General features: G+C 41.6%; 1 protein-coding gene across 1 annotated transcript in view; it reads right to left on the reverse strand.

Moving 5' to 3' along the window:
* ADAMTS17 (ADAM metallopeptidase with thrombospondin type 1 motif 17) overlaps positions 1 to 21,069 on the reverse strand; it is a gene marked incomplete at both ends in the record, with an annotated part of 167,710 nt that overhangs the window by 62,785 nt on the left and 83,856 nt on the right. Inside the window, 4 exons of the mRNA XM_080625984.1 lie at positions 1,477 to 1,643; positions 5,023 to 5,168; positions 6,523 to 6,624; positions 20,515 to 20,665. Coding sequence (XP_080482110.1) covers positions 1,477 to 1,643; positions 5,023 to 5,168; positions 6,523 to 6,624; positions 20,515 to 20,665 — 566 coding nt within the window. The remainder of the gene's footprint in view (positions 1 to 1,476; positions 1,644 to 5,022; positions 5,169 to 6,522; positions 6,625 to 20,514; positions 20,666 to 21,069) is intronic.

Genomic DNA, 21,069 nt, shown 5'->3' on the forward strand with positions numbered 1-21,069 from the left:
TTGAAGGAACATAAGCCTTTCAATTTAGACCTGTCAATTCACCACTTTAAAATCTCAGTATTCATCAGTAGGGAAAAGCTGCATTTTTCATCCATGCTAATGGCAATCATTGTGTTACATATTTAGACCTCACTTTGGAAAAGCTACTATCATGTTTAGCTAGAGAAGGATTAAGTAAAAAAACTTTTTCAAAGACTTCTATTATTAACCAGTAGGATAACAGCAGAGGTCAGGGTTTGCTGAGTGCATTTGCCATACATTTAAGCAACAGATATTTAGTCAAATGTAATGGTTTTCCTTTGGAACTGACTCTGCTACTCACAGACTTCATCCAAGTAAGAACCTATAGACATTCAAATGGAAACATGTTTTGTTCTGCATAGCCAAGTACCTCCACTCATCACACATAAGAGAGTATTGCCAATACATTGAGCTAAGTGGCATAGGCCTTTTCTAAGGTTCCAATGCAATCAAAAAACCTGCAATCAGGATGTGAAGCTGAGCTGCACTCAGCCCATCTTGCTTGAAACAGGAATTACATGCATAGCCTGTGGATGTTCAAACTCCTGCCTTCTGTCTGATGCAAAGCAAATTTGCAGAGGCTGGATTTTGACTTCATTTCCAGACTGAACAGAATAGTTCTGAAATTAGTCAGGGAAGTAGCTCTGCATTGTGCATTCAGATAGCAAAACTACTTGGGGAGGGGAGCAGAGGGGAATAGCAAGCAAAACCAGCCTGTCTCCTGGGGTATCTGAAGGAATTGTGCTCTTGGAGGGTCTGCTATGGGGACTGAAATGATCTCTGTATGACTGTCCTGGCATCAGACCTTGCTTGTCAGTGCTAGCACAGGAAAGGGCTTATCCCATGTCTGGTCTTCTGGTATCAGTTCTAACACCACCCTCCTCTGTTCAAGCATGTCTTTAAGATGACCAAATGAAACAAGCCTTGTCTACTTTTCAGCAGAGTGCAGCAAAAGGTGTTTGCTCCTGCAGAAAGACCATTATTACAATCGTTTTTCAGATCCACCCAAACATTTGATGGAATAGTAGATGAAGAGCAAGATCTAGCGGAGGAAGCATTAAAGGAATGTAGGTAGGACAGGCATTCATCCTGAAATGCCCAGAATTGACACACATCGAAATATCCCAGGGAGTCCTTCTTTTTTTCAGTTCCAAATTAATTTAAACACCCATTCCCAAATACCTGCCTGTTCAGACTAGGGATCAAGTCAAGGCATTTCTCCCCCAACATTACAAAAAGAGGAGCAAAGAACTAACAGCTCTGTATCTTCAGTCAAGAAGGCTAAAAGAACAGCAAGGCAGCACCAGAACAACTAATTGTAATAAGTCTTTCAGTTGTAGCTAAGGGGAACATATTGTAGCCTTCTCACCAGCAAATAGGAGTCTTGCAGATGAAATCAAGATGGGCTGAGAAGCTGCAGTGAAACATCAGCAAGGAAGTACAGAAAAAACTTACCATCAACAATGACAGCTGTCAGGAGACTTTTCTTCTTGTTGGTATATCTGTCATGGGCCTGGCACTGTTGGTCCCTGAAGCTTGGCACACCCTTAGGGCAGGGTAAGTTCTCACACACAGTGTGCTCCACGCTGGCTCCCCGGCAGTTCTTCCCTCCTGGCCCTGGGCTATTGTAGGAAAACCAAACCAGAGTCAGCAGGAACAGCACAGATTCCCACAGAAAGACCTTTACCTCATTTTCTCTGCCCTAAGGCAACTTGTGAAACAGGAGGAAGGATCCTTCCTCTCAGGTGTTCCTTGTTGGAGGGCTAACCCTGCTCTCAGGGGCTCTGACAGAAAATTATTCAAGCTCCATTCTGGATCTATAATTAGCTTATCACAACAGATGCCCTGGAGTACTTCAGAAGCATGTTCTTTTGTAGTATGCCATACAGATCAACAATAGGAGCTGCCTACAGATATACTTAGATAAGAGGTAATCCAAAATGCTGTTCACCTGTGGGCACTAAGCAGCCTTCTTGGAAGATATAAAGTGCTTAACCATTTGTATTCTGGTTATGAACCACGGGGTGTGACTAATTCTGCATTGCTGACCTGAGTTTCTTCTTTGACTTCAACAGCAATTCATTCCTGTCCTAACCTATTTTCAGACAGAGCAAGCAAATGACCAAGAAAAAGCAGACAGAATATGTGCACGTGTGTATGTACCAGCAGTTTCAGAACAGGACTTGAAGTTAGGCGCTCCCAAAATTTGGGTTCTGTTGTAACATCAGGCCTAAGCTCTAACATTTCCTGCAACTTGGGACAGCTGCCTAGAGGCACCAAGGTGACATCATGTGCCCAGGATCACATCAAATACCCAAGGCAGAGGCAGGCAACCCTTAATGTTTTGCCTTTCTCTTCCTACCATTTGCTTTCACCCTGCCTCAAACACTCTTAACAACGGACACACAGCAAACGTCTCTACAGCACACGTCCTCTGAGGCTCTGTCTTCAGCAGTTTGAAATGAAAACAGCATATAAGAAGCTATAACCTGTACTGTAAGTAGGGTGTCCAGAAACAAATCTGTGCAGCAGATAATCTCCATCCAGGAAAACCACGCCATTTTACACATTTGGTTTTTAAACATGCAGGAAAGGCAACTAATCCAACGTTGGGATTAAGCATCTGCAAAATCTATTTATTCTTATTTATGATTTCCCAGAGAAGAAGAAAAACCTCATGCTCTCAACAACAGCCTGTGTTTTCTTTGCAAAATAAACCAAACCAAGAACAAACAAAAACCCCAAGTAAACACAAGACTTGGCCATCCTAACAGGTAATTTCTTCACCTACTTGCTGATACTCTCCAGAATTTGTCACACTCAACTGACCTCTGAAATCATATTTCAGTATTACAGGTCTCTTGGTACATTTAAACAGGATACTGAGGGTTTTCATCATGCAAGATGAAGAAAAACAGTGTCACAGTCACACTCTCTGGTCTCTCACAAATGGTTACCCAGCTCTTGTTCATACATCTTTCTTTCTTGCTTCATTCCATTTATGTGGCTTCATCATTGTGTCCCTTCCACCTTTCCAAATGCTGAGGCCAAGACTTTCGGTAGCATCTCTATCAGATTCTGCAAAAGAACCTGAAGGGACAGACCCCTGTCATCCCAGATCCCAAGTCTTGTATAACATGGGCTCCAGCACTGCCTGGGATTTCCAATAAATTCAATCCCACCCTGACACATGTCTGAAACAATGACTGTGTGAGATCTCCTGGTAGACAACTCCACAGCCTATCTTTCACTGTATTTATGTCAAGAGAATCCACCCACCAATGCAGCTGAAGAAATTAAAGCCCATTTCTACTACCGTGACACTTTCACATGACAAGAGAGGACTGGAGAAGGGGTGGAGATCTCATCTTGCTCCTCTTTTTAAGCCAGTGTTTTTTCTCTTCAATCCCACTGCACAACAATAGCCCAAAGCCTAGACAAGAACACAAGGCAGTACAACTCCAAAGTCTGCACGTGCAAGCTGGCCTACGACACACTGCCTTACAACCATTTGGAGGCAATGCAAGCAAATACAGAGAGCAATTACAGAGAAGAAAAACCAAACCAAACAGTGAAGCAACTGGTTTTAAAATACTGATAGTCCCACAGGCTCACAAGTCAGCTGGCATGAGCAGAGATTCCAGTTAGAAAAGAAAGAAACAAAAAGCCAGAGACCAAATATATATGAAATAAAAGATAAATCCCATAGCCAATATTTTTGGACAGTGAATAAACCAGCTGCAGAAGTGGGCTGATGCCAGGAATCTGAAGTGAAAGAAGATCACGTGTGTATCCCCAGCCAAGAATGTATATGAGCAAGAGAATTTTAAAATCAGTGTGCAATCTTGGAGGGAGCATTTCCTGTAATTTAAGGAACGATGATGAATGGATTTAGGTTTGGTCAGCACTGTGGTTAAAGACGCTTTTTGTAGCTGACAGTGAAGAAACCAGCTCAGCCCCTTGTTCAGGAAAATGAGCTGGTAAAAATCAAGCCTGGACACTGTAGACATGCAATTGCCATTCAGTGTTATTAAAGGAGAGAAATAAACAAATATATCCCCTTCACATGAATACAGCTCAGCAGACATCCATCATCTAGGCACGTCTTCAAAGTGACTATGTTGCTAGCCAGGATTTCAGCCTCTATTAAAAAATAAAAGTTTCCTGTGCTTTGTCTGTGGAGAAAACCTTAAAATATAAATAAAGTTAGAGATACACAACTTGGAGGACTGCTCTCAAGACTGTGAGCACCCTTACTCACTGAGAAGCTAGAATGTACACAAACAGGGGTGGTCAGTTAAATGGCCACCATAGTAAACCTCTTCAGGCCTCCCCATAAGCAAAGAGTTCCAGATGTGCCTCAACTGACCTAGGGGATGAAGGATGGCACATGGCAAATAACACCACTGTTATTCCTTCCTGCAGCAGAAAAAAGTCCAAGCCCGAGCAGAGAGCACAGGCTTATCTGTGGTCACTGTGCAGGACCTAAACAGCATCTACTGCACTTTGTGTGCAGGAAACTTTCCTTTTCCTATGCAGCACATCCCAACTGACAGATTTCTTGAAGTGCTTTATCAACACAGCTACATGACATAAGGACCACTGTCTGCCACTCCATTGCTTCCCAAGCCTAGCACGAGTACTCCCTCTATCTCTAAGACATATTGGGTCAGTTTGGTTGACGGATCCAGACCAACCCCTCCTTGTTCACCACAGCGCTGAAGAGGAAACACAGCATTGCTTTTTCTGCCAAGCTGCCCATTTTTAATTCAACTGTATCTATGAATCATCCCAAAGGGCCACCTCCAATGGTAACCCTTCAACAGAACCAACTTCACTCCAAGTCACTTCAGGATTTTGACCTGATCCTTGCTGCTTGTGAACAAGAAATCTCTCATATCCTCTGCACAGCTCTGCAGCCATTTTCCTCCCTCTGCTCATGCAGCAAGGATTGTCTAAGCACTACCTGCAAAATGCAATCAGCATGAAGTGAAGACTTACGGGGGATTGTCGCATTTCCGCTGTCTGAACCGCACTCCTGTGCCACAGGTCCGGCTGCACATGCTCCACTGACTCCACATGCTCCAGTCTCCATCAACATGCTCAGGGATGGGAGTTTTGCTGACACATTCCCCAGCTCGGCACCACTGAAATGCAATTGTATTAGCAGCACAGGCTGGAATGAAGCCCTCATCTTGCAAACATTCCTGCACAGGTAGACTTAAAAGGATGTCTGAGAGATTACAACAAACCCATGTTTTGTTTCTAGAGATTCAAGGCTTCAGTGAGACTGAGGTGAGTGGAGGAGAAAGGCAGGAAGTGAAACAGAAATTCAAGTGTCACTCTCAATGAACCCCTGAAGAGAATTCTGTCATTAAAAAAATAAATCACAGATTTGAGCCCCTTGTTTTATAAAGCAGATAATTATCTCAGTGCTAAGTCTTAAAAACTACACTTCATAGAGACTGAGTCCAAGAACTTATACCCCAAAGCAATGTCTTCATCAGCAGAATTCCCAGTGCGTTCAAAATAATTGAGGGATTTTGGACCTAACACGGCTAAAGCCCCAAACAACCTTTGATTCTAATAGGTTGTGCTGGCTCCTGACCAAGCAGCAAACTTGGCCTGTTCTCCTGCTCTGTCCAGGATATGATACAGTAAGCACTGCTAAGCAGTCTTACAAAAGAATCACCAGGATTCCTGTTGCTAGAAAAACACATAGCTAAAAATCTTTTGTCTCCGTTTCCTTGTCATGCTTTCCAGGAGCCAGCTTTTCTCACCATTGTCTATTTGCAAGCAAAGAAAAGGTCTCTAATCTTTGATTTTGGCAACAAACTGCTTAATTTTACACTTTCTTATCTCCCCAAACACACAACATACAAAAAACACCAGCATCCAAACGCAGTAAGGAGGGGGCTGGCAGTTACCAAACCAGTCCAGTTCCTTTGTGGCCTACCAAGTTATCAGCTGCACTAGAATCAACCACATACATTAATAATACGCATACCACCTAGCACAGCCCATCTCAACAATGGTGAAGGGGAGGCAGCAGCTGAGCCTCAGTAAATCCCACCCTTATGGCACTGAAGCCAGTTACTGGAATGGTGATTTTCACTTACAGTGATTTCGCTTACAGTGAAAAAAAACACCTCACTCATGAAACACCACTGGCAGCAAGGCCCTGATGTGACACGAGTGAGCTACTACCTAAAAGGACTTCAGGGTGCTCTTTGCACTTGGAGTGAAGCCTGGGGTTTTCCTGATGTGCTTGTAGAATGCCTGGACCACAAGAACTCGACTACTGAGCTCTCCAGAGGCTACTGAAATACACGTAACATAAAATCAGAAAGACTTAACCCAATCCAGCTGTTAATTGAGCAGTTTCTGTAGCAGAATCAGGATAAAATACGGGTTTAAAGTAACTACCTAACATCTTGGAAACATTATTCCACAGACAGTGCTGGAAAAAACAAAGTGACTGCTAGTGAGCATTTTGATTACCTTGTCTGCGCCACATTCTGTGCCATCCAGAGGGGGGTCCAACTTTGTTTTACAGGATGTATCTCCTTCCACCAGGCACCAGAGCCCAGCACACATCAAATGCTGTAATCACAAAGCAATGAGGTACAGTTATTACTTTTGGAGATGTCAGCTATCATTATGGGATACACTTCAAAGCTCAGGCAGTCTTTCTCAAGTGAATCCAGAGGCATCTAGCTGGTTTGGGAGCAATTATTTTTAAAGGATAGATTGGCATTAAGTGGTGGGGCTGGTAACATAAAAGAGATTAATGGATTCCATCGATAGGGATAAAACATACCCAAAACAGAAAGTGGATTATTTAAATAGATTCCTTTTCACAAGAATAAATCTGGTCAATTAAAAAAGAATCTTATATGGGAGGCCAAGATGGGTGCTTTGGAACCAAGCCACATGCTTAGATGTCTGAGCTGCTTCATTACCTGTGTTTAAAAAAGACACCCCAGTAACACAGTCAGCTTTGCTGGACTTGACAGTAGTTGTAATCACCCAGCAATGCCTCTTGGGAGGAGAAAAGCATAAAGAGGAATGAGAAAGAGGAAAGGGTTTCATGGTGTGCCACGCAGCAGAGGAAGGGCAAAGTCAGCAAAGGTTTGGGAGTGAGAAGTAGCTGCTAGAGACCAGTGTGCTAGAGGAGGTGAAAAGTGAGGTGTGAAGGCAAGAGTGGCAGGAGGTAGAGCACATCTCGCTGCCAGACTTGAAACACATTCTGGGTATCATTACTCAACATTGCTGCTCCACTCGGCCCACGTGTGCTGCAGGGATATTAATGCTGACCATACTTGCATGATCTGTCAGATCAATATGCTTCTTGAGAAAAAGAACCAGGAAAAGCAGCTTTTACATCATTAACATTTTGCCCAGCATCCACCAAGCTTTGCAGTCCATGAAAGTGGATGATTTCAATACTGTGCTGCAGATCTGAGCACCAAAAAAAGCGGAAAAGAAGAGTTACGTTTCTTTCTACTATTGTTCACGTTTGAGTGTAATGGTAAAAAGATGAGGAGCTGACTGTCGTGCCAGCTGGTCTTGTCAAGATTTATTGCACCTCATTAAATAGTTGAGTCAACACACTTCAACCTTATGGCTCTTTCACAATGTAACGTAAGAGACCATGGGTGCATGTGTGTTTTGTGTACATGCATGTTGGTATGTCTATATAAAATAGATCTGTACGGCAGAGGGTGCAGACAAAATAAATCCCAATACTACGAGTGATGATGTAGAACATAATGAAACAAAATAGTGATCACAGCAGTATCTGCATCCTGTTTTATTTCCACATATTTTTCTTCTGCACTATTTAAGCCAAAAGAACATTCACAAAAACTAGAAGCAGAGAACACAATTCAGCAACATCTGTATTAACCACAACACAGAAAGCCATCATCAAATAAAACCAACAGCAAATACACCAGTGAAGCCTACATCAATGAATTTTCAAGGCATTTCCCCGAACTAATAGAGCATATGGGAAAATATCAGACTTTAGTCATTTTGACTAAACTTACCCACAGCTCTGAAAGCACTTCAGCACCAACTAGCTGTGAGGACGTTACACACAGTTTTACAGATAGGTACACTGAGGCAGAAGAATGGAGAGTTCACAGCTTGCTGAGAAAGCAATTGTTCCACACTGTTAAGTACCAGATTCTCCAAACCTCACCATCCCTGGAGAAGACTAAAACCAAGAAGTCCATCAAGTAATTGTCCATCAGCCTTACAGAAAGAATGATAATCCAGGAAGAAATTATATAAACCAAAAAAGCTTTTCCCCAAAATGCCAAATTTGCAGCTTTGAGAGGATGCTTGTTTTCCTAGTTGTCAAGCTGTAGCACCCTTGCATCTGATTTAACTCACTGGGATCTACAGGTGATATAAGAAAGAAATTCTTTACTGTGAGGGTGGTGAGGCACTGGAATGGGTTGCCCAGGGAGGTTGTGAATGCTCCATCCCTGGCAGTGTTCAAGGCCAGGTTGGACAAAGCCTTGGGTGGCATGGTTTAGTGTGGGGTGTCCCTGCCCATGGCAGGGGGTTTGGAACTAGATGATCTTAAGGTCCTTTCGAACCCTAACTATTCTATGATTCTGTGATGGGCTATTCTTTATGTTAAGACTACACATATGAATGATTAAAAAGAGTTCAAACCCAACGAAGATATGTCAAAGCATGTCACAGACTTAAGTGGAAGGTACTTACAGGATAGTAAGTGCAGTTTATGAACATAAACAGAAAGTGCAGTTTATGAACATAAAAGACTTGCTAAGCTCTAGCAGCTTCCTTGCTATTACAAGTAAGTGTATTGGTCATGATGTTACTGTTAAACCAGATTCAGAAACTGACAATCTGGACTCTCTTCTTCCCCTTGATGAGTGTGGCCAGTGGTCTTGTGAAAGCACTACCAGCAAGGCTTCCTTTCAAACTGTGGGTGGAGAACACTGAGACGTAAAATGAAGTGAAGCCTCAGAGATGAAGGGTGCAGATAGAAAGTACTTCCATTTTTCTAGGCTTCAGCTCTCTCTTACACATAGCCACAAAGCTTCAGAGCAGAATGTGACAAGAAACCTTCCAGCATGATCTCTTGAATGACCCAGACAGAAGTTTTGCCCCATGGTTCCAGAAGGAAAGCCTCTGTTCTGCTTTCTGTCCAAAAGACATCCTGGCTGAAGATGTAACGGAATTCACAACATCCGTAAAGAAGTTGTTCTAGACACATACAGGCACCACTGCTAAATATCTGTGCATTATTCAAGGCCAGTATTTGTTAAGCTTGGATCATAAACGGCATGTAAATTAGGGTTAAATTCTCCTCTTTGATGTACAACTGGGAGGAGGAAGGGGGAGTGGTGGAAACAAAGTTTATTTTCTATTAAACTTAAAACAGAAGCAGCTTATTGTACAACTTTGGTTGCCAACCAGAATTCCCCATAGCCCACAAGAAGGTGGCAGTGACAAAGCCAGACAATATGCTCAGGTATGAGCCATGGCCTGGGGGAAGCAATGGACACAGAAAAGCTCAAACAGGTGATTCTGTACCAGCAGGACTGCAGAGCTGAGCCCAGCCTATGGATACAGTGGGTGAAAATACATACATGTGTATGTATGTGTATATGTATATAGGTGTATGTTTGTGTGTCTATATATACATACACACACACAGAGACGTATATTAATAGGGAGACAAATAAAGGAAAAATCTCTCTCAGCAACACCAACCTTCCTGCAATTTCCCATCTTTGAGGTATGGAAAACATAGGATCTTAATAGTATCCCTGTGTTTCATTCAGAATACTAAATGCAAAGCATATTTCAGGAAACAGTTACAGAAAAATCTGGTAACTGTGCTTGAGCTCTGTGTTCTGGTGCCATACCACTACAAAGCTCAAACACTCCTAACGAGTGCAGTCCCTGCATTTAATACAACATTCGGATACCCCAGCAAAGATTAAACCATCAGCTTTGGTATTGTATGTTCCCAAGATGCTTTATCATGTTAATAGCTCATTTCAAAAGAGATCATATATCCTCCTCAGCTACAACAGGAACCCAAACAAAAATCCCCATTAAACAACCCTGTAGCTAACCAGTTGCAGTGACTGACTTTTTAATAGTTAAATAGCCAGCTTTGTGGGGAAATATCAAAGTGAGAAGTGGCAGGACTTGAAAGGAAGTTGCTTCTATGTGAGTTCAGAGCTTACACTGACATAGAAGGAGAGCCATTAAAAGAGCTGTATTACTGCTAATTGTAAACTCAGCAACCAGCTTTTAGATGGCAGAGCTCTGCCTGCAAAGGCTTCCCTACAACATTCAGAAAGTGCCTGTTAGGATTTTCCAATGATATTTTTCATTGGAAAAATATTGATTTGTTGAAACTGTCTGTGGGGAAAGGTCATCTTTGGATCAGCTCCCAGACTGAAGGATTTCCAACAGCAAAATAAAACCTAAAAAAAGGGAGCTGGTTGTTGAAAAGTGATATTTCCATAAAAATTTAAATGTACCCCTTTATTTTTAATTGCAATCCTTGTTCAACAGAACCCTGAAGGGATTTATACAGATAGGAAATAGAATTTAAAAAATGGAAATAAAAATGGGAATTTTTATAAAGGTGCAAATTTTAGACTCTCAGAAGCTCCTGGAAGGTAGGAAAACTTGTCTGCATTGCTGTGAGACACCAGTCCTGAGAGAGAAAACAGTCTGGAAACTCCCAAGCCAGGAGAGATCTGCTCGGCAGGTGGATGATGATTCCGATTACAGGGATTATAATGGCATCTATCTGAGAAAGGGGCCTTACTGTGCCAGGTGTTTTCTCTGCAATCTAAACACACTGCTGGGAGCTTGGAGATAAAGGGAGCTTTATGCTGCTGTTATAGGTGGGAAGATGAGGAACAGAAAGGGATTAAATGTCTTGCTGAGAGTCTGCTGGGAGAGACAAGTTAAAACGCTGCTCAGAGCTCTGCAGTCCTCTGCTCAGTGTCACAGCCACAGGCTCACACTGCCTGCTCTAGATAAACTGCAGGGCGAAAGCAGAATCAACTCCTGGGATGTTCCCAGGAGTATCCCACCTTTCACAGCTTTTCATACTTTTTTCATACTAACTCCATCCCATATGTGGGCCAGCCCAGACCTGCAGTGTGAAGCACAGTGACCACTCACATGCGGCTCTAGGGAGGTAGTCTATTTTAGGTTCTTTAACTCAGCGCTGCAGCTGGAAATGAAGGGAAGCCAGAATTAATTCAGCCAGCTCTTTGCCCACAGGCAGTAAGTGTAGAGTCTGCTAGTTTCTGGGTTAGTTATTGCATCACCACTGTTACTAAAATCAGCATGATTCTGCCCAATGACCTCATATGGTCTCCATGAGTAGAAAGGGCTCACAATACTTCCCCTTCTCAAAGCCTCAGATTATTACCTACAAAGGGAAGCTTCCAAATCTCCAAAGCATAAAAGAAATGCAACAAATAAGGATGTCCTTCCCATCATGGAAGCTTGTTTGCTCCCTACATGTTCACTGTCTCACCTTGGATCCATCCAGAAAAAGAAACACTTATTTCTCCTGAGAATGAATTTGTTCCTGCTGCCTCCTGCCCACTGGAAAAAGGAACCTCTTATTTCTAGCAGCAGAATTAAACCACTATGAAACAATTTTGCTGTCAAAATGAGGGGATTATGAAGAAGGACTTGGAAACAGTAAATATCCTTAAGGAAGAGGAGCAAGAGACCACATAACACACAGGCATGCTTATAAATAGGCTGGCTTTCAATGAAGTATCAGATCTCTTTCATATTGCCAAGCTTTTGGCTTGGCCTATAGCTAACCAGGAGAGAAAACATGCTTATAAGCAGAATCCTAATTAACACCTATTAAGTACAATAAGCACACAATTTACACTCGCTTTCCTGTTCAAAACACTATGAATATGTTCTTGAAGCCTCACACCACGCCTCTGAGGAGGAATTCTTTACAAAACGTGAGAAAAACAATGCCCCCAATTTCTATATTGTCACTGTCTTTAGTTTGGGATGCATAAACAACTGACAATGCACAATGGGTCACAAGGGAGGTGAGCTCCCTGTTGTTTACACTGCTGTTAGATGGAGCTTCTTGCTGTTGAAAACCAGAAGAAAAGTGCTCAAGACTGGAATCCTGCAAAAACTGGATGGCACTTTTGAAATGGAGCCATGTGCTGCCCCAGACAAGGTAACTGAAGCTTGGATACAACACACCAGTGGCCAGTTGGTGCCCTTTCTCTAGAGATGACATTCCAACGAACAAGTAGTAGGTCCAACAGTGGAAGTATCTATCTGTCCAAATGACAGAGCTGCTCCAAATGTCAAGGGAAGGCTTAAGAAAGAACTATAAGAACTATCCTGGAATATTCAGGCAATGGTTGATATCCACTAACATCTCATTTTAACAAAAGTGGGCAAGAATCCCACAAATGGACTTGATGAACTTAAAGGTCTATTCCAATCTAAATGATTCTGTGGTTCTAAATGCATAATGAGCAATTCTATTCATTAATGTCAAACAAGAATGGATCTCGGCTGTTAGACCGAAAGCACCTCAGCCCTATTATAAAAAATAATCCTATAATCTTCTTACATAAATCTAGAAAATGTTTCTTAAAAAGCATTTCTCTCTTTTCACTACCTGGTGATCACCTTGTTTCTTCAGAACATACAGAAACACATGTGCACATTCTGCTTTTTAGATTAATAGGACCAACAACCTGCCTGCTTGGAGCCAACAGATTCAGGGTTGTTACCCCTTTATACAAGTTTTTTCATCAATGTAACTCCACTATCTCAATGAATGGCCTCTTCATGGCTGCTTGTGTGAGTGGAAAGTCACCAACATCAGACACAAAAAAGATTGTTTTAAGTCTTGAGGAAATGGCCCTTGACAGTTGAAGAGCTCTTCAGGAAACAGTCCCTGGGAGTTAACTGCTTTCCTTGAAGAACACTACAAAAAACTCAGCATAGTTATTTCCGACATTTGTGCGTGTTCTGTATCAGAGAAAACAAAACAACCTGAACCCAGCAAACATGAAGGGTGTCACGCTAGGTTTGGTTCTCTGAGCTAGGTGTTTTGATAAGCATGACTCCAATTACCAGCACAGGGATCCCATATGAAACATATTCTTTTATATACATATGGAGTGATATCAAGAGCTTTTCTAATCTACAGTTAGAACAGAAGACTGTTTCTCCTTGGTCTTTCAGAGAGAAAGATGACGTGTCAGCTTCCCAAACAGTAACTTACCATGACATACCACTCACCATAGACAGGTTTGAATGTCTAAGGTCTGACAAAAATGACCTGGTTACAACCCTCAGTCAAGCAGCCTTTCTAACAGCAGATGAAAGGCAAAAGATTAGAAAACTCCTGAGCTCTCATGCTTTGACAATGTTAGAAAAGCAAAACCAGCCTATTCAGGAGCTGCCCAAAAAGCGCCTACAGACACGAAGATGAGCCCTGACCTCTCTAGAGCAGATGCAGCAGGGATCTTTTGCCAAGTGTGCCATGGTCTCTCCTAGTAAAACTGCTCCTAGGGCTCTGTGGGGTAGAGGGTAAGAGATGGAAAAAGGTAAAAATTCTTTTTTTGAGAGCAGTTTGGCCAACTGCAACCTCTTCACCCTTTTCCTGAGAGGAACTGGAGTTAATTACTTTCATACTGGAGTTGTGCAATGTGGTGTCTGGAAATGGTCCCAAGCTGAGTGACATATGAGAAACCAGTATTTTGAGAAGTGAAGAGTGGTTTGGGGTGCCTGAGTGGGCAACCTTTCAGAGCTGGTAGAAGCTCAGGGCTTCTGGAAAACCACAGTTTCCCAAAGACTCAGAATCAGATGTTAAAACATGGACATATTCATACCCTAATTTGACCATTTAGGCCATGATTGAGCCTCCTGAACATGGCAAACTAAATGCTTTCTCCATTGCCTAAAGTATTACTTTGCAAAGCACCAGTTCTATTTCAGTTTTTGTATGTACCTGGAATTAAAGTAATAGTCAAAACAAAGAGATTGGAAAGACTGCACTAATGGAGACCACAAATTAATTTTATGGCAAAGCAGCCTATGCTAGACAATAATCCCTTCAGTGCCTTTAGGGCATTAATGAAACTAGCTCCTTTGGGTCAATGATTCAGAGACACAAGTCAAGTAGATAAAGATAAGCTTTACCCACTTCCCTACCAACACACAATTCTTTCTCACTGTATGTGCTCTTCAGCTTTGCTGAGCCCAGTTTTCAGCATCTTAAATGAGAGAACACAACTGTACATGTTATGTCAGCTAAAGAAATCATGTGAGTATTTTTACATGGTCAAATTAGAAGAAGGAGCGACATGTAGTACCAAAGCACTGGAACAGAGTCACTCTTTTGAATTGAGCATCAGAAATGTTGTACTTTGACTTCCTGCCAATTTCTACCTCAGTGTGGTTAAAAGAGCCACAGCTAAACAACTATGTCCCAAGCACAGCAGCTATATTAGCATCATCTTGCACATGTAACGTATTAAGCGCTGCCCTGAGGTTCATACTAGATGTACCCCACCAAGAAAAACTTCTGAGTTTGCAGTATCATGCTGTAATCTAGCTCAGGAGAAGATATCTCCCCATGATGAAGCAGGGCAAGAGCTTTAGGCAGGCTTCATAATCACTCCCACCTAATACTGTGTTCGCAACTTACAGCCTAAAATTCTGTCCTTGCACTTTGCAACATTCATCTCATATTGTCCTCATTGACAGCAATGTTCACTCAGGAATTTCACGGAACTCCTCAGGTCTTTAACACCTGATTATAAGACATGGAAAGCATTGATTTTTTTAAACAAGAGGCAGTGCTGTCCATCAAAAAGAAAACAACAAAAATCTGGGAAATTACACAAATGAAATCACAGATCGTGTTTCTTGGCCATGGGAAAAAAGAAGAAAGGGATAGTAAAATAAATCTGGATATGTACACACACTGTTCAGATGTGGTTGTGCAGATTATGGGAGTTTTCTCTTGAAGTGTTTTGCAGATGGGAAGTTCCCAGCATGCCAATGGGAGAGGTCTGAATGCCCTTCAAGCTTGTTAGACACTATTTTCAGGCTGATACTCAATCGTATTTTGGCTAATTTCGTTAAGTTCAAACTTCAGCTGTAGATGCCACATCACAAGGCTACACTAATTCTTTCTCCCTCCTCTTGTGTCTTAATGAGAAATGTAAGATTGCCAGGCTCAAGTGCTTGATTCTTACTAGGCACTCTGTATGATTTTAAAGAGTTTATGATGTTTATATTCTTAGATTTCCACATTGTATTTTTATAATTGTATATTTGGTTCCCCTCTCTCTTTTTAGTTCTCTTTCAACCACTGCACCAGAATGTGTTTTGACCATCTTCCAAACTGAAACACGTACAAAAATTTCTGAAGCATTCCAATAATTGTGAACTGGGCTGTGCTGCCCAGGCAGGAACTCTGCTTCTTTCTTTCTTTCTCTCTCTTAAACTAAAAGTATTTCCACTGAAAATAAAGAGAAAAAAGTCTTTTTGCAACATACAGAAGCAGTGAAATAGGACACTTTGGTTTCATATGAAACAGGCAACGTGAAAATAGTCTGAATTTTAACAACCTACGTTAGGAAAGCTATAAAATATAGGGTGGCAATTAACTAAATTGTTACCTTTACTTCTGAAAAAGAAAAACTTCTTATTTGATTTTAGAATTGCCAGGCTTCTATCCTGCAAGCCTCAAGAAAGCCAAACCCATCCTCTTCCAGATTTATTATTATTATAGTTACACAGAACCTAACATGTGTAATGGAAAATTATGGAGACAAAGTCCCTGGTTGTACAGAAAATGACAATGCAGCCTATTATTTTCAGGATAAATCAGCTCTCAATCTAATTACTATGTTCTTGTAAATATTCTATAGGTTACTAAATATTAGGGCTTCCTATCATCGTCTGGCTCTTGCAAATGACCCTGTAAAGGAAAAACAGACAGAGGCCCATTGATTCGCAGGCATGGAGTCCATGAGTCCACTCCACCAGTCTCTTTGCAAGATCAACACCACAGAGAGACCCACAATTGCTTAATTATATTCCCCCCCATACATCAGATATGAAAACTGAAGGGATACGTAAAATCCACTTGATTATTATAATTGTTGCTCTTCCTTTACTTTGTTTTTTGCTTCCTCTCCTTTTCTATTTTAGCCCATAAATCTGATCAGTCTCCTTAGGCTTACAATCAGCTCTGCCCTCTTGTTCTGTGCTGCTGCTCTGGAGCTTGGAGATAACTATACTTGTCAAAAAACAACTTGAGCTTAAGAAAAAAAAACAGTAGAGCCAGTCCTAACTGTGCTGGTTTGTCTAAACCCAGTGTCGTATCAAAACTCACATTCGCAGTTACATCCAAGTTGAAAGTGTCCCTTCTTCAGAAGAAAATCTCTTTGGAGCAATGGTAATCTCTTTCCACATGCCATTTTAACCTAAGCACAGCTTTGACTCAAAATGATCCTGAAGGATAATGGTTATGTAAAAACCCGCAAAATTGTGTTAATAATAAATAAGCCAAAAGTCATATAAAGCAAAAGCCAAACACTGGATACAAGAGACAGAAATCACATTTTTTCCATAAATATAATTTCAGCACAAAAGCCTCCATTCGTAGGCATGCCAGTCTGAAAAATAACCCCAGAGTTGTGATTGAACACACGGCATATTTTCATGTGAGGTTATGGACAAGGTGTTTTGACACAGCTCTGGTGGAGAAGCACCATCTCTGCTCTGTGAGAGACTCAGCATAAACCATCTGTGCTGTTCCTCTCACTGACAGCACTGCTCAGTGAAGGGGACAGCAAAGAGTTAAAATCTGCTCTCTGCAGAAGCTTTCATCGCTTGAGTGAGGTTGAGGCTTTTTGCTTCCTCTTCCGTAGGGGTCAATTGAATTCACAATACTTGATTCATAGCACAGTGTGGACCTGAAAAACTGAGGTCAGACAGGTTGAATTTCCCATTGTTTGCACAACCCAGGATGGTAGCCCTGGAATCACATCAGCCAACATCCAACAAGCAGAATCCCAGATGATCTCTGTGCCTGGGGCACAGTGATAACATCTAGTGGTCTAGTGGATGGTGCCCCTGCCCATGCCAGGGGGGTGGAACTGTATGAGCTATAAGGTCCCTTCCAAACTTCAAGTGAGATGATCTCACTTGAGAATTGCCCAACTTCTGTTTTCTCGTTGAGTTCCTCAGATCAAAACTGATTCTTCCATAGAGCCATGAAAACATTTACTTTCCTGATGATAAGCAAGGACTCACCCATCTACTACTCAGGTTAAAGTCAACCCAAAACCAGACACCTTGGTATATCTCAAACCACTAAAATCTAGTAGAGCACACACCAAAATGGGCCTGCATTCCGTTAAGGGGCTGGCAGGAAGTCTTGCCATTTATTGTTCATACGGTATCATAATTGAAATGATGCTTTTCAAATACATAGAACTGGATTTCTCCCTGCACAACAAGTGTTCAGCCTAAAAGCCTGATTCCACAGCTCCTTAAAAAGGTGACATACACCAATAAATGTTACCTGACATTGATGTTCCGCTACCAGATCCTAAATTATATATCCTGGAAGTCATAGACTACAATAATGGGTTATGATTAAGGTGATTGTATCGTATACTCATTCTGGTAATTAGGGTTTTTTGTCAATTTTACTATATTAAAATGAAGATGCAGTGTCCTAGTAAATGAAAAAGGAACATCAAAAGTATCATAGACGTAAAGCTGAGCCTACCTTGTCTGTTTCCATTTTTGTTCAGCACATTTGGAACAGAATAGCTGCAGGATAAGCTGGTTTGGCAAACTTCTGATTCTGAGAGCTACTATTTGGTACTAGGCATCTGAGCTATCCTTAAAAACAAACATGGAAGAAGAATTTGGGAGATGCAAACTGAAATATCCAGATAAAGCTAAATATTTATGGATTAACTATCTAGTTGGCCCAGTGTTTGAGGTGCAAACACTGCCAAGCATTTAGGCACCTGACTCTCTGTGAAGGCAAAGGAGATTATGCTCCTTTAAAGATTTGGGCTTTGATGCCTTTAAGGGAAAGAACTTCCTGCACAGAAAGTTTCTGCAATTCCTCAAAACTGTCGAAATTTTGGATTCATTTAATCTCTGAAATTTACCCTAGAACCAACTTTGTTGGCATTTTTCAATACAGGTGCTTTAGTTTGCCTGATATAGTGAAGCAGCTCAGCTATCTCCAATGCAATGTTATAATGTAACTCTTTTATCACATCAGAAAATAGGCAGTAGACACATGTAATCATAAAAAGATTGAACATGCTCATTTCCTGAAGTTTATTCCCTTTTTGTAACAAATATTTACTGTCAAATGTTTATTACTTTTACATTTGGATTTTTTTAATACTTTATTGAATTAAAAATACCACATTACCATTGGCTAAAAGAGGAGACAGCTCTATTTGCCAATAATTTCTACAGCTAATGCCAGTGACTAGTGCCAATTTTTTTTTGGTTCATATTTTTTAGACAGCTTTGAGACTTACGATACAATCATTCTGCAGATGGGGCATGAGAAACACAAAGGTGAAAAGAACACAAACCTCAAAGGTTTAAAAACTAAAGCTGATCATTTCCTCTAAAGAATTTCCTTCCATTGCCTTCAAAGGACAAGTCAGAGGAGCATAACAGGATGCAAATATTTACTCAAATGAAGATCCAAAGCTTCCCAATGTTAAAACTTACGCATATCTGTAACAGAAAACTACTTCTAAATAAAGGACTGCAAACTGGGTTTAATCTGCTGAAGTTCTACCAGGAGCTTCATTAGAAAGCACTAAAGTCCTCACATAATATGCTTTTCTCTGGGAGACACTAAAGGAGGGATTGAGGAAAAGATGTCAAATAAGAAAAGACTGGTGAAGAATCTTGGGAGACACAAACACCTGCTGTCTGTATCTCACAGAGAAGAACAGTGCCTGTTGGCTTGTTATTCTGGCAAGCAACTTGTCCCTGAAGTAATTCCAGACTGGACATGCAGTTTCTGCATGAGAAATGCTGACCACCTACCAGTAGGCTGACATTCTCATTAGGCACTGGGCTATCCAGAAACAGAATGTTTTTTATCACACCAACGGAAATAGCAAATACCTCTTCCAACAGCAGGCAAGCTGGGTGACACCCACACAAATGGAAGAACTTGAATCATCCTGGGTAGACCTGGGGTTTTCTTTACAGACCTATATTCTAATACTTTGCTTCCAGTACAGTAGTCCTGGTGGTCTGCATTTTCTTGATGGAGCTGGAAAATACAACCTACTCAGATTCTTTTCTTATTGTTTTATATTAGCTAGTTCCCAAATCCAAAGTAAATAAAACAGCAAATGCGAAACTAAGAGCGTGTTCCCAGGACTTGCATGTGTTCAAAAGTTTTAGTAATTTGGCACTTAGAAACCTCAGTTATCACTGATTACTATTTTCTTTGTTACCACAGATTTAAGATCCCAAGATTGTTCAGAATGGGAATAAGGGACAACTAAAAATACAAATGGCTAATTAATGACAGCAAGAAACCCAGCTGCTTGATGCCTGTCCATAGAGGACAGAATCCTGCCAGCTGACAGGACAACAGCACTTCGTGACTTTCTTCTGGTTATTTCCAAGGCCACACTGGAAGCATTGCTCCAGTGGGACGCAGACATACTCTGTCAGAATGAAGACATCTAATTATGTGCAAGCCCTTAGGAAAAGTTGAGCTGTCTAAATTCCAGAGGAAAGTCAGACAGCCTCAACTCAAATACGACCTACTTCTAGAGACATCAAAGATCAGTGTTTCCATTTTGCCTACCAAAGATGAGATATAAGCCATGTTGTACCCAAATCCTGACTAAACATCATATTGCTTAGAAAACACGCAGGAAGGGGCCTAATTCTGCACAGATCTCTAAATGGCCTCATCAAACAAGTGGTCATTAATATTTCATGGCACAGAGTTAGAGTCAGCTCCTAAGAACATGGTAGCAGTCTGAAGGTGAGGTCTCCTGAAAGATCTGGACAGTCTGAGCTGAATCTGTGGAAGTGGGCAAGCACTCTTGTGAGAAGGGACCTTCACCTCAGCTGAACTTCCAACAGAACAATCTCTGCTGAGTAGTGCAGCAAAACAGTGTCAGAAGGGAACACAGTACAAACACAGCTATTTTGGGTCTGCTCTTGGAGATAAACAAGACTAGTGCAGGGAAAGGAAGAGCACTGCATAAGAATGTGCTGTTGACATGAAGATCAATGGGAGTTTGACCATGGATTGTGAATCAGCATGGTAAAAATCCCAAGCAATGCTTCTGAGGGAAGTACACACTGCTTTTCTTCCTCAGTGCTTGACAGCTTTATTTCCACTTCCCACCTTGTTTCCAGGTACACCCCATGAGCTCTTACCTCCATATTTTTACAGAATGTAGCATTGGTCCCAAACAGTATCTGGCACTGTTCATCAGCACTGTAGTGCATTCCCGGCAGCTTGTGAGGGAGCCGCACTGCGTACCGGCTGCGGGGGTCTGTCACCAGCAGGCAGGTGCTCACCTTGGACCTGCGGAGTGTAAGAATTGAATATGCCTTTAAGGGAAACTTAAACTCTGAGCTGGAGTGGTAGATCACTGCTGGAGAGAAGCTGATATCCTCTCTTCAACAGGGAATCTGATGACCTTGTGTAAAACAGTGGTGATTTCTCCCAGTACGTATCTGGAAGCCTTCTGAATCATTAAAAATTATGGATAGAAAGGTCCTTGGGAACTCATCCCGGGCCCCAGGCCTCAAGCAGAATTGACTATTTTCACATCCTTTTGAACTAACTGTTTGTCTAAACCGTTCCTTAAAATCTGATGGAGACTCAATTCTGCCCTCAGGGTACCTAGTCCAAAGCATCATGAGCCTTACAATGACAGCTAGAAAGTCTTCTATCATGTCTCAGCTGAATCCTTCAAGCTGAATTTA

This window comes from Psittacula echo (assembly GCF_963264785.1).
Source record: "Psittacula echo genome assembly, chromosome: 10".
Taxonomy (NCBI): Eukaryota; Metazoa; Chordata; class Aves; order Psittaciformes; family Psittacidae; genus Psittacula; species Psittacula echo.